We start from the raw sequence: 13,796 nt of genomic DNA, 5'->3' as shown, positions 1-13,796 counted from the left end.
TGCAGAAGCCACATTTAATCCTCATCAACACCATTCTGTGGTGCTTGCTGTATTTACAGTTTGGATTTCAGCTTTATGAATAAATAGGATACTGCTCAAATATTATTCAGCTTCATTCATGATCTGTGGTAAGTGATCTGCAGAATACAAAGACCACATCTAATGGGATCTCTCTTCCATTTTTTGTATTTTTACATCTCTCCACAGATGACTGCAATTATGAAGAACTGTGGTCTAGCAAGGTCAGCCCAGTTAAAATAAATTATTAAAAAACTTATTAATCCCCAGTATTTCTTGGGTCTGTTTATATAACTTCCCACATACACAGCTAAGTTAAAATATATTGAAAAATACTCTGACTGAAACAATGAATGTACTTTTAGGGAGGGTATCAGAAAATAAGAACGTGTGTGTGTGTGTTTGGGGCAGGGGGCGCGGGGGGACAGGATATGAGGATAGTCAGATAGCAAAATTATCCTTCAAATAACCTGCTATTTGGAACCAAATCTTCTGCCACGAACATGCTTCCTAATAGCAAAATGAGTTCACAAAGTCATTCACCTGCACTTTAAAAGTTGATTTATTGAATTATTGTTGTAAATAAGATATAATTAAATAGATTTACAAAGCATTTGCATTTCTTACCTAATGTCTTTTTAAGATTTGCTTCCTCATAAATCCACATATATCCCATTTTAAAATCAAAAGGTAATATTAAACAAACAATTCAGAACAACAGTTTTTTATATTATATGGCACTCCTCTGGCTAAAAAATATTTTTAAACATAAGTATTGCCAAATTATCTCCTACTTAAAATTGTGCAATAGAGTTTTCACAAATTAAATTTATCTTACTCAAGGAAAGTATTATAAACAAGATAAAGATTTAAGATAAAAAGTCCAAACACTTTGATCACTGATTTAGATCAACACTATGAAGACAAAGTAATAATTGCTTTAGAGAAATAGTAGAGAGTTTTATGTGATTGCTCATTATAATTTAAAATAATGCTACAGGGAATGTAATCTTGGCTTGCTAACTTTTTCTTAATTGAGTATGTGAATATGAATACCTAATAATGCAGTTCAAGTAAATAATAGTTTGTAACATTGTGAATTTAATAGGTTAAAAACAGTGCACATTCTAAGGGTTTTTAATTCATCTTTTATAATTATTGATGTTATTTTATGCTAAGATCAATACCTAAATAATTTTTGTGCTTTGATCTTTGAAATTGGTTTTAAGATTCCACTGTTAAATTAGAAGACATTTACAGGAAAAGTTACCCAAATTATTTTTTTATGAGAAAATAAACAGAAGTCATCATGTAGATTTTGAGTTGTGACCCCTTTACCTTAGACTTGTGACCCCACACTTACTGATAAAATGAAGAAGATATAATTAAGTGTTCCAGGAAAACCAAAAGAAGGCAGATAAATGTTCCCATGCAGGTTGCTTAGCAGCATGCCTTATTTAGTGGTAAATTGCTTTTTTTTTTTTAATATGTTCAGAGCATTTAGTTTTTGCTACTGAATGCTTCATTACCGTTGGTCATTGACATAAAACAACAGTATCATTCATTTCCTTTAACTTGAAACTTAGGGGAGGTTGTAAAATTGAAAAGATGGGTTTTTATGATATGTAAAATACAGTTTTTAAGACATTTTAGAGCCTCAATAAGGTTTGGTTTGGCTATTTTTGTCTCATAATCACAATACCCGATGTATATGTTTTATTGTGTGTAATTATGCACATAGTAATTTCTCATTACAGAACACTGCTTGGGAATGACTGATGGAAGTCTAGATCTAATGGTAAATCAGAATTTTAAAACTGTTTTAAAGAGATGAATTTATTACTTACAGGGACACTTAAAATAGATTAGTTGTGTATGTGTTGTTGTTTTTCCTAATAAATTGTGTGTTTTTGAAGAAGGGTAATCCAGTGCATAGCAATGTACCTAGAACAGAGGCAATGCTCAATAAATGTTTGATTGAATTAATGAACAATGAACTATGTAATGACTAAAAAATTCCCTTTAACAAATACATAGGAACAGATTTTAAAAGACACAACCTTGTTAAAGTATTTGTTACAACTTTATGTTTGCGTATTGCATTACACTCTTCAAAATAAATCCACATACCTTATTATGTTTAATCCTTATCATGAACCTTCATGTCAAAAAGGCCTTATTCTTTTTATTTGCAAATAAGGAACTGAAGCAATGAGAGGCAAAATGACTGGCCGATGACAAACTAGTCACACCATTGCTGGAATCCATGTCTTTTAACTTATTTCTCCATGACATATTTTTCTATTCACAAACACGCTTTAACGACTAGATGTATGCCTGTTACAAGACTCTCTTGTTTTGGTTCTACTGTCTATTCCTTTTATATAACAGTTTCTCACCCATTTTGTTTATTCTTACTTTCTATTCTAAATTCTTGTACACACTTCTATTATAAGTGAAGCAGAAATTAGAATTGAATAATTTCCTGTGTTCTCTCTACTGTAACATTGCAAAAGTGTACTATTGAAACAAATGTAAGAACATGGAGGTTTCTACTTCAGGTCACATGGTGGACTAGATGTCCTTCTAGGATGCAAAGAATGGCTATGCTTGGTGGCAGGCAGAAAAGAAAGCCTAGGGCCCAGGTTGGGTATGTGTGTGTGTGTGAAATCCAAGACTGAGTCATAAAGCCCAGAACTCACAAAGGGAACATCCTTGTAGGTGAACTAGGAAGAAACCTTGCTCCACAGAACAAAACTGAGAGTAGATCTGCCTCTCCCTGTAATGCTGAAGGAAAACAAAACAAAACAAAACAGAAAATCTCTCCTGTCTATTGCTAACCACAGGGCTGCTTTGTAGCTGATTTAAGGCTAGAACCCACATTACCTATGTATCTCCCACCCATCATCCCCTCTCAAGCTGCAAACTTAAAGTAATGTGCATTTGATCATAACATCAGCAGTCTGATAAAAGAAACTCAACTTCTCCCTGAAGGATTGAGTTTTAAATTCAGGTCTTAAAAATTTTTCAGAGATAAAATTCCAAGGAATATGGGCTCAATAAACAATCAACACTGAGTAAGAGTTCAACAGACAAACTATAGAATCAGACTCACAAAACACTAATGATTTAGAAATATCAGATACATAACATAAAATCGGTTTCCTAATATACTTGAAGAAATGGAAGAGGATATGGAGCATATGATGAAGGAAAAAGACACCAGGTGCCTGGGTGGCTCAGTGGGTTAAAGCCTCTGCCTTCGGCTCAGGTCATGAACTCAGGGTCCTGGGATCGAACCCGGGATCAGGCTCTCTGCTCAACAGGGAGGTTGCTCCCCCCCCTCCCGCCTGCCTCTCTGCTTACTTGTGATCTCTCTGTCAAATAAATAAATAAAATCTTAAAAAAAACAAAAAAACAAACAAAAAAAAGACTTCAAAAATGACCAGGCAGAATGCCTGGGTGGCTCAGTCGGTTAAACTGCTGTCTTTGGCTCAGGTCATGATCCCAGGGTCCTAGAATGGAGTCCTGCATGGGGCTCCTTGCTCAGCAGGAAGCCTGCTTCTCTCTCTGCCTCTGCCTGCCACTCTGCCTGCTTGTGTTCTCTCTGTCTCTGACAAAAAAATAAATGAATAAAATATTTTTAAAAAAATGACCAGGCAGTGGGCACACAGGTGGCTCAGATGGTTAAGTGTCTGCCTTCAACTCAGGTCATGGTCCCAGGATCCTGGGGGCCAGCCCCATGTCGGGCTTTGGGCTCGGCTGGGAGCCTGATTCTCTCTCTCCCCATTGCTTGTGCTCTCTCTTTCTCTCTTAATAAATAAAATCTTAAAAAAAAAAAAAAAAGACCAGATAAGAAGAACAAAAGAGTGTTCTCAAATTGAAAATGTAATCATTGAACTTAGCACATTCAGTGGGATCAGAAAAACTGAAAGCTGACAAGTTGGCAGCTGGCACCCTGGCTCAAAATCAACCCACAGAAGGGAGAGGGTCGTAAGGACCTGAGGAGAGAACATAACAAATCTAGAACATCTCAGAGAGAATGCAGGCAGTCACGGACTCTGTGTGTGTGTGTGTGTGTGTGCATGCACGTGTGCACACGCACTACAGGGGTAGTAGCCCAGAGTAGAAGATGGTAGACACAGCCGTGGGAAGATTTTTTGTTCCTGCTTTGGCCTCTACCCCCAATTAAGTATCTGATGGATACAGTTTCTATCACAGGATGAAGAGATTTAAAACATGGTGGGTGCATGTTATGGCATAGCAGTTAGAAGCAACAGATTAAATATATATGTACATGTGTGTGTGTGTATACATATATATAAAGTAATACAAATATATCTTTAAAAACATAGAGCTTAATAAGAAAATTAAGAAGGATCTCTTATATAGAAAATTCATTTATGTAAATTAACATGCACACAGGTACTATGTTCTATAAAACTATATACTTATGAAAAGAAAAATATCAAACACATTGAATGTTTGCCTATGACAGGGAGGAGTATAGCTGTGACGGTTAGGGATAAGATAGAATGAGTAGATAAAGGCAGAAGGGACAAATCATAACTGTGTACCATAAACTAAGAAGTATAAGGAGCATGATTACTCAATGCTATGAAGTTAAATAAAAAGAAACAAACTCCATGGATGAGATAAAGAGCAGATCAGGTACACGGTGTAGAGATAAAACTGACAGTGAGATCTAAACAGATGACCTAGAATATAAAATAGAGGTAGAAAAAATGGGGAGGAAAGGTCAAACAACATGGAGTGTAGAGAGAGAGGATCTAATAGAGTCTGGGAGAGGTATTACTCCAAGATTATGGCTAAGAATACTTCCTACCCGATGAAAGACACACATTCTCAGACTCAAGAGGCACTGTGACATGCAAGAGTGAGAAACTGAGACTAAGAACATCAAAGACAAAAAGAACATGTTAACCCTATCAGAGAGAAGAGGCAGACTGCCTTCTGAATAATTAAAGTAACGGCTAACCTCTTGACAGCAATGATGGAAGCCATAAGAACATGCAGTATCTTCAGAGGGCTGGGAGGAAATAGATTTGTGCACACAGCAAAATCAACTGTCAAGAACGAGGCAAAAATAAAGACATCTCCGATCAACTAGAGCAGAGCTTAGCTAGCAGAGCCCCACTAAGAACTATTTAGAGCATGTACTTCAAGAAGGAGACTATAAATCCTAGAGCGTCTATTGATTAGTAAGTATTGTAAGAATTTTATAATGTTACCTTAAAAATCAATCTCCTCTTAAAAAAACAGTAGCGCAACACTGAAATAGTAGAAGTTCCAATCCACGCGATGCAAATTAACTGAATTTTATTACCTGCTTTTCCTGTTTAAGTACAGCGGCATCATTTAGGTCAGATGCCAAATAATCACCTGGTCAATTGAAATTAGAAAGCTCTGAGTTATGGACACAATGCTGCACTGTGGGATTTAAAATTATACTGCATTCCATAATGATGTAACTCCAAAGAATACAGATCAACTCCAAGTCCGAAAGGTGATGTGTCAAGAACAAATACTGTGATTTCTCAGTTTATATAAATGGAAGCATTTAGGAAAGAGTTCACTGCAATACTGGCATAATCCTCAGAGTTTACACTAAAACCAAGTGCTACCATCAATCCTGTCATGATTTTAACATTTTCTCTTAACAACAAACCAAATACCAAGGTCTCAGGCAAATGTTGAATATGTAATAGGTTTTGTGTGTTCTTATACATTAAATCTTCTCAGTATCTAACTCAACATGAATGGTCTTACACAACAAGAAATTTTGTTGCATTGAGCCTTAGTATACAAAATAATAAAGAACACTTATGGATGATTAAATATTGAAGTGAAGTTGGAGCATTTAATCTACTGCAAAACTCATTTAAGGCAAACGTACCCAGGCGGTATAGACATTATTGATATTACACTTGAAGGGAACATTTTCATCCAGTTTATCTCATGAAAATTTAATTTCCTTCTTCTCTGAGAATTTGGAATTTGTTAGACTGTGTCCATTTTCAGCACAAATTTCCACTAGTACATAAAGTGTGATTTTATGTATTAGAGAAGAATCTGAGTGACTTAAAAAAAAAAAATGCCACGGAGCCAAATTTATTGTGGTACATTTACCATGACAAGAGAACATCACAATATGTAGAAAAACATTAAAAAGCCATTTTATCATTATGCTGATTTTGATGTCTATTTTCATGTCAACATCCTATTTTAGTTTATGATGGGTTTTGTGACCAGGTATGAATGGGACTGATCACCGATCAAATATAAATTTGCACTTTTTAAAACAAACAAACAAACAAACAAAGCAATTATATTTGCAGAAATTCAAAACAAATAGATGAGCCATGGACATTTAGATTAGTTTGGATACATTTCTTTTCTTTCTTTTTTTGCTTCTCTAAGATTTTACTTTGTACCTGAATAAAACATCAGAAGCCGGATGCTGAATGCCAAATAAAAGTCGACTGTAGTTTGCTTCCATAGGTTTATCATCAATTATTTCTAAATCAAAGTAAGTTAAAAGTATAACCAACAACTGCTTTACTTCAACAATTGCCAAAAATCGGCCTGGACACTTGCTGGCTCCAAATCCAAATGGCAGCAGGTAATACTTCAGCTTCTTCCCGCTTTTGAAAAAGGCAGTTTTCTTTTTACCGTCTTCTACAAAACGATCGAATCTAAACTCCTGCAGAGAAGAGACAAGGAGTGTTAAAGTGCAAAATTTACATGAAATAGTTGGAGGTCAGGTCCACAACGTGGCCCATTCTCTCTGCCCATCTAAAAAGGCTCCTTTTAATTCTGCAAATGCCAGAGAGTAAAGCTTGACTAGGTGCAAATTATGGATGAACTTTCTTTTTTTTTTTTTTTTTAAGATTTTATTTATTTATTTGACAGAGAGAGAGAGATAGAGATCACAAGTAGGCAGAGAGGCAGGCAGAGAGAGAAGGGGAAGCAGGCTCCCCGCTGAGCAGAGAGCCCGATGCAGGGCTTGATCCCAGGAACCTGAGATCATGACATGAGCCGAAGGCAGAGGCTTAACCCACTGAGCCACCCACGCGCCCCTATGGATGAACTTTCAAAAAACCTCAAATGCTACTAGGAAATGACTTCTCCCTTATCATCGTGAAAAGCACATACCTATATGACTCTTCTTCCTAATTCGCACCTCTCTCTTACGCTGTTTCCTAAGTGAAGGGGTAGTCTCTTTAGTTTTGTTCCCTAAGATGGTCCTTCTTGGTGAACAGACATTGGGTAGAAGGGAAGGGCATGGCCACCATTGTTATGAATGTCTTTGGCTCCAGGAGCTGCCTAATATGCCTTTTCTACTCCTTCCCAGTCAGTTCCTGATGGATGAGGACTTCAACCTAAGATTCAGTGCTTATGATTGGGTTAAACAGACATAAAATGAAATTTGAAATTCACATGAAGCCCTAGAGAGGAACTAAACCACAAAACCCATCTTGCTTGTTTTTTGATGTTGTACTGAATTTCTCTATGGTGCTATTACAATGGACTCCTTTTGGGTTAACTGTAGGGTGGCAGGTATTTCCGATACGTTTTCATAAATAAGTTACATTACTTGTTATAGAAAATTATGGGATTGGTTTATCCAGGGTGTTTAGCCTGGCATTAATTTACTCTCACTTGAGTTTCTGTGAAGAAACTGAGTGACCTTATTTCAGCCCATGGTGAATTAAGCCATTGATTAAATTAATGCACGTGGCATGCATGAAAATGACCAAGTATTTCCTATACGTGGTGCTCATTAGCATTAGATCTGCTCAGCACACAAGTTTGGTATGAACTACATACCTGCAAAGAAGCAGGTCAGACTGAAAGCATTTCATGTTATAGTGAAAACCTTACAATTGGCAGACAGGTTCCAAATCTGTCAAAGATGACCTAATTTTCCCACTCAATATGAATGCCATTGAAATAATTTCCTTTAAAGGTACTGGTCTTGTCTTCTTTTACCTAGGCACCTATTTTGATAAATATGCAAGCTTGGAAGGCACACTTTGGGTGTTTTCCATTCCCCCCCAACTTGCAAGTTGGTGTAATCATTAAGGCCAAATTAATCCACGTTAGAACACAAGTAATTTTCTTCCCCACAGACAGTTCTGGGATGTATCTGAATAGGATCTAACTAGTGCTAAACTAAAAATATCCATGCTTCCGGTAGTGATGAACAAGGACACTCTGTTGACATGCACTGTATTACTGGAGATAGAGTACAATATGGTACTCTCTCTTCATGACCTTTTCCATGACTGGGGCCCAAGCCTGCTCGCCTGAGTGTAGGACTGCTCCTTCCTCCCTCTTGCTGGCAAATCTGAGGAGAGAGTACTCCACAGGAGCTCCTCACATAGCCCAGTCAGTTCACGTTAACTAACTCATGAAATGATTTGTTGGAAAAGATCTCACTATAGCCACACTCTTTAAGCCAGGAAGTACAAAATGAAAACTTGACTTGGGTTTGACTTCATAGTGTCTCGATTTCATAAATAAGCCAACAACTGCTTTGTTTCATGGCTGCCTTGTTCTTCTTTGTGAAAGTGACTGTGCTGTTCTCTGAGAGGTCAGTGGGATAAATGCATGACGCCCCCACCCCCCCGCAACCCTGTGACCTCCAGGTAGTGTTCACAGTCAATTCCCTCAAATTTCTACTCATTCAGCAATGTCTCTCCTCTGGTTTTCCACCAGCTTTGATTCCATTTCCTTATAGTAAACGTCTTAGAAATTCCTACTTAGTTGTTTATATTAAGAAACAAGCAGAGGAAAAGCCAACTTCTTTTGCTCTGTTACTACATCAAACTCAAAGGGCACATGGGCATAAATAAATTTTTTTGAGTCAAAATTTATTTTCAGTTTGTTTTCCATAGTCAGGGCATGCAGAGCCAGAGCAGAAACCAATATTAGGACAGGCCTGTGGCAGAGGCTAGGGAGATGGTTTGGTTTTTGCCAAAAAGATAAGGGGTATGGTAGTCTCACCTGTAAGATTCTGGGGTCATAGTGACATAGAATAAAGTGTTAGGAGCTCAAGATGCACACATTCATTTGGAACAATTTAAATGCAGGACTCGTCATGTTGACATAAACTCTTTGCAGTCACCCTCACAGCTCAGCACTTCAAAACTAAAAGCAGTCAATTAAATGCCATAATAGTAAGTGGATGAGAATAGAGAATTCATGAAAGAAAGGGCATGACACTGTAATTCCACATCACCCCTCTCATAATTCTCATGGTTGACTTCTGAACATCTTTCCTCTGCTGAGGTTTGTCTAGGCACCTACCACAGGAATCACGCTGCCCTGGCCTCTGACTGATTGAGGATAGGGTATGTGACCCAATCTCGTCACTGCTACAGAGGAAACATCTGTGACAACATCTGATAGAAGTTCCTTTCTTGTGAAGAAAGAAAAACAAACAAAAAAATGCTTAATCCCTTCTCCTCTGGACCTAGTTATTTGTGAGTCTGGTGCCTGCAACAGCAATGGCCTCCAGGTTGAAGAGGGAGCTAAACCCCCAGGAGATGGCAGAGCCAAGAAATCCCAGGAGATTGGAGTTGTCACATTGTCTTATTTATCTCTGTATTTTCAAAGCACCCAACATAGTGCTATGTACATAGTAGAGGTTCCATATACATTTGTTGAATTAATGCATAAATACATGACAATAAAGTATATTTTAAAAGCAATCTTCAGGCTTCTGGAGAAAACACAGATATTGAATGAGTAAATAAACATGTAGAGAATGAAGCATGGATGAATATTCAGCGTTCATAAATAGAGAATGGTATAATATTTAGCATGAGAAATCAAGATTGGATACATGATACAATTTTCTGGATAGAAAAGAGTTTTGGTACAAGTGACTGAGGAGGATTGAACACCCTAATTTGTGTGCTCCGAATATTGTCTTTAGTTCAGTTTAAGAGATTTGTTTTGAGCACTTCCTGTAGTATGACAACATTGAAGTTAAAAAGGCATTAAAACCTAGTCTTGCTGAGGTAGGTGACATACAATTTAATCAGGGTTTGGATTCACTCAATTATCATTTGGCGTGTAGGAATTCAGATTAGAGAATATACGGACTTCTTAAAATAAGAACTGTCAAGTGTTTTGAGTGGACGCCTAAGGGGCAGCGCTCTTGCCTTTGGGTACACAATCAGCCCTCCTGGGAGCAAGATGACAGGGTTCCTTTCTATCTGCATGACTTAAGTTCCAATTCATTTGTACTAGCACGAGAGAGTGTGCCCATCTCCTCCCAATTCTACGTTTAGAGTTTTCACAGTAGTCACATGAAATCAGCCACGTGGGATATTTAAGCCACAAAAATTTGACAAAATCAGGGCTTCTCAGAGGGCCGTTTTCCCACCACACTGATGGTTCCAACAAAATGAGTATGAAGGCCAATTTACTGGTGTGGCAGAAACCCTCTCAACAAAAAGCGCTTAGCTCTGAGGACACAGCCCTGTGATAAGACCAATTCCCTAAACTCTAAGCTCTTAAAGACAAGGGTCTTTTAAATGTCTGTGCCCTCCGCCCCCACCATTATGCCCATCAAAATGCTTTCTGGATAACAGATGCTCAGTATATATTTGTTTCCTTGAAGAATACTGGTGGCATTATCTCTTCCAATTTGAGGTACAGACAAAAAATTAGAGTATTTCCTCATTTGTTATGATGAGCATATTTGTAAGAGCAGTGACAGTAATCAGAATAATATTGCTACAACAGTTTTTAATAGTGATTTAGAATTTATTCAAGGGCTTTCAAATTCATTTTATCATTTTAGAATCCCTACACGGCTGAGAAGTTAGATAGGGCAGACTTGCATGAGGTCAAATAAGGTCTTTCACTTTCAGAGCTTTTGGGAGTGCTCCGCTCCAATGGCTTTGTAATTACTTTCTTGTTTCCCTGTGTCCTTACTTTAGGAGGCTACTTGGCTGTGTTAAAGCGTTACCACCTTAAAAGTTTGCTGTTTCTTCCCTACGGCTCTGTGGTGTTTCCAGGCTTCCCTTTGTACCTTAACATGTCTGGTCACAGAAAAACCAACCAACAGGTTTGCTCCTCTCCATAGCTCCAGGTCGAGATGCTGCATTTTGGCAGAAAGGAAATCATCACCATTTACTGATTATTTGAGCGCCAGATGCTTGAATTCTGGCTAATAATAGATGTAAATTTGAGGAAGGCTTCAGAAAAATTTCAAAAGCTATCTATTCCTAGTTAAATTATCTAGGCTTTTTTGAATAGCATTTAGACCAAAAAAAAAAAAAAAAAAAAAAAAAAAAAAGAGGGAAAGGAAAACTGAGAAGGGTGTTTCCTGCGCTCTCTCTCATTGTCTTCAATTTTAGCTGCCAATTTACTTCCAATGTAGGCAAGAGCCACCTAAGTAGCTAATATCACAATAAACTAAGCACCCGATATTCAGAAAAAGAATAATTCTTTACACAGAAGTTACGTGTTGATAGCTTATAGACCCAGTTAGGTCCTCAAACACTTTTTGTTTAGCCCATTGTTGTGTTTTTAAACATTATTTTCCCAAACCTTTAAAAATCCTGAAGTTTACCCCAAAATCTGTTTTCTGAGTTTTTTTTTTTAATGACTCAGCCATGCTAGGCCTACATGCTCTTAAGAGCTAAAGGCTAATTCACAAGTAACCAAATGGTCTTAGATAGCTCTGGGCTCTCCTTTCCCCGTAGTTTTTACCACTCCTGATAGTATTGCTACATTTATACGCAAGCCATTTCATCCATTTATTCTAGTTAGGCCCAGTACATATTTGAATATGCAATATTGGTGGTAATTTAAAATTCTAATTGAAGTGTATTTTCACTTTCAGAGCATTCATCCATTCCAGCAACGCCTTATTTATTTGCCTTGTGGACAGCCTCCTGTGCTGGGCACTAAGAATGCAGAGAAGACAGTGAGTGATGTGGTCTTACCCCTTCTGGAGCTTTCAGCATATGGGACCACAGACAAACAAACAAGTAATTAGAAAGCAGCAGGTGCTTTGCAGTGTAATATAGGTCCAACAGGACACAGAGTTGGCAATGGCCAATTCTCTGAGGAACGAGGTGGGAATCAAGAATACTGCCAAAGAAGAGTGATGAAGGGTGATTCTTGTGGAGTAATCTGGAACCTCTTGAGTGGACAAGAAGGAAAATTCGAGGAATAGAGAGGTTTGTGAAGGAAGACCATGGGCTCTTTTTGGAATGTGATATTCTACAGTCTCTTGGGCTTGAACATCCTGAAATCATGCCTCATTGGGTTGGGAGAACCTATGTTCTGTGAAGGTTCTTCAGTCTCTGTGTCTTCAAAGAAGGCCTATACTTACATTTGGAGCTAGTCTTCCTCAAATTTCTGGACTTAGAGCTACTGTCTGTTTTCTATATCTAAGGCCTGGTCTTCCCATTCAAGATCTATAGGACACAAAACATAGGCAGTGGGGAATATGAGCCTCTGAAGAGCTTCTGGATCAATGTTCTCAGGGACAGATGGCCCAGGACAGAATTTCCCAGGATTTCCTTCACTTTTTTACTGTCAAGGGATGGTGGTTTCAGATGGGCATCTGTTCTGTGAGCATCTATGGCATCTACTTATTGTCATTCTACATTGATAAAAATCACAAGAATAAAGCTATCTGCCTGATAGCAGTAGGTACTCAGTAAATGTTTATAGAATGAATGATTATGTAAGTCCTTGCCAAATCATATAAAAATGGTTCTGAACCATGCCATATTTTTCTGTGCTGATAATTATCACCATTCCACAACTAATTTCAAGAAGACAATGTTGACAAAAAAATTACCTAGTTAATTTTGGGGTCCAAAGAACAGTACCGCAAAAATAGCGGTAATTTAGTAAACATGTATTGTATTGATAACTTGATAACTGATAACATGTATTGCTGATAATTTTAATGTTGATTTTGCCATCATGATATGAATGATGAACTTAATGAGTAATGGAGTAGTCACATAATGTAAATAATAAATAGAAGTTAAATTTAAAAAATTATAGATAACAATAAAAGTTAAAATTTTAGATATTTTTCAAATATTAGTTATTATCTGCCCCATTTATTGAATATCTATGCGTGGAATTTTTTTTTTTATATTTACAAATGTGGAGATAAAGCCAGTTGTCCACAGAATTTTCATGCACTCACTAATACCCTACTTCTGATTTGCTGTCACCTACATATAACGTCTCTTCTTCTGAAACACAGAGGAACCATAAGTATACTTTTCTTCTCACTTGAAAAAATTTGCCTTTGCTGGTGCAATAGATGTAAGTTATCTCATTACATTTGGAGTTTCTCCTCTTCTTATTAATTTCCAAAATTCAACACTATTTTAATCTAGCCTGGCTGCAAACCATCTGACTTAGAAATGCTTTAAAAGTGATCCTGCTATGAACTGCTCAAAAAGAGCAATGGAGTTTACCTTTGAAAAATAGCGTTTTCTATGCAAAAACCACTATAGCAACAACACTACTTCAGGCAGACTATGACTGCATTCAATTTGCATGCAGGTGGTGAACCTCTGAAGTGGTATTAAGGGATGAGCCAGGGTGGATTAATTTCCAGTCTTTGATATTCATTAACTCCAGCTTCAGAAAAAAATACAAGGAGATGACACAATTACCCTCAGAGCTTCACCCGGGAGCAGCAGCTTTACAATCTCGGGTTCATAATGCCATTCTGACTGATCAAAAAGGGGCATATACCTGTG

At 37.4% G+C, this 13,796-nt stretch overlaps 1 protein-coding gene across 1 annotated transcript in view; it reads right to left on the bottom strand.

Annotated features, from left to right (window-relative positions):
* Nucleotides 1-562: 562 nt before the first annotated feature.
* Nucleotides 563-13,796, bottom strand: part of LOC131826777 (cytochrome P450 7B1) — a 176,811-nt gene continuing 163,577 nt past the window's right edge. The window contains exon 6 of the mRNA XM_059166350.1: nucleotides 563-6,742. Coding sequence (XP_059022333.1) covers nucleotides 6,455-6,742 — 288 coding nt within the window. The 3' untranslated portion in view covers nucleotides 563-6,454. The remainder of the gene's footprint in view (nucleotides 6,743-13,796) is intronic.

This window comes from Mustela lutreola, chromosome 3, assembly GCF_030435805.1.
Source record: "Mustela lutreola isolate mMusLut2 chromosome 3, mMusLut2.pri, whole genome shotgun sequence".
In the NCBI taxonomy this organism is placed as follows: domain Eukaryota; kingdom Metazoa; phylum Chordata; class Mammalia; order Carnivora; family Mustelidae; genus Mustela; species Mustela lutreola.
Note: the sequence above shows the minus strand (reverse complement) of the source record. Positions and strands in the feature narration are given on the sequence as shown.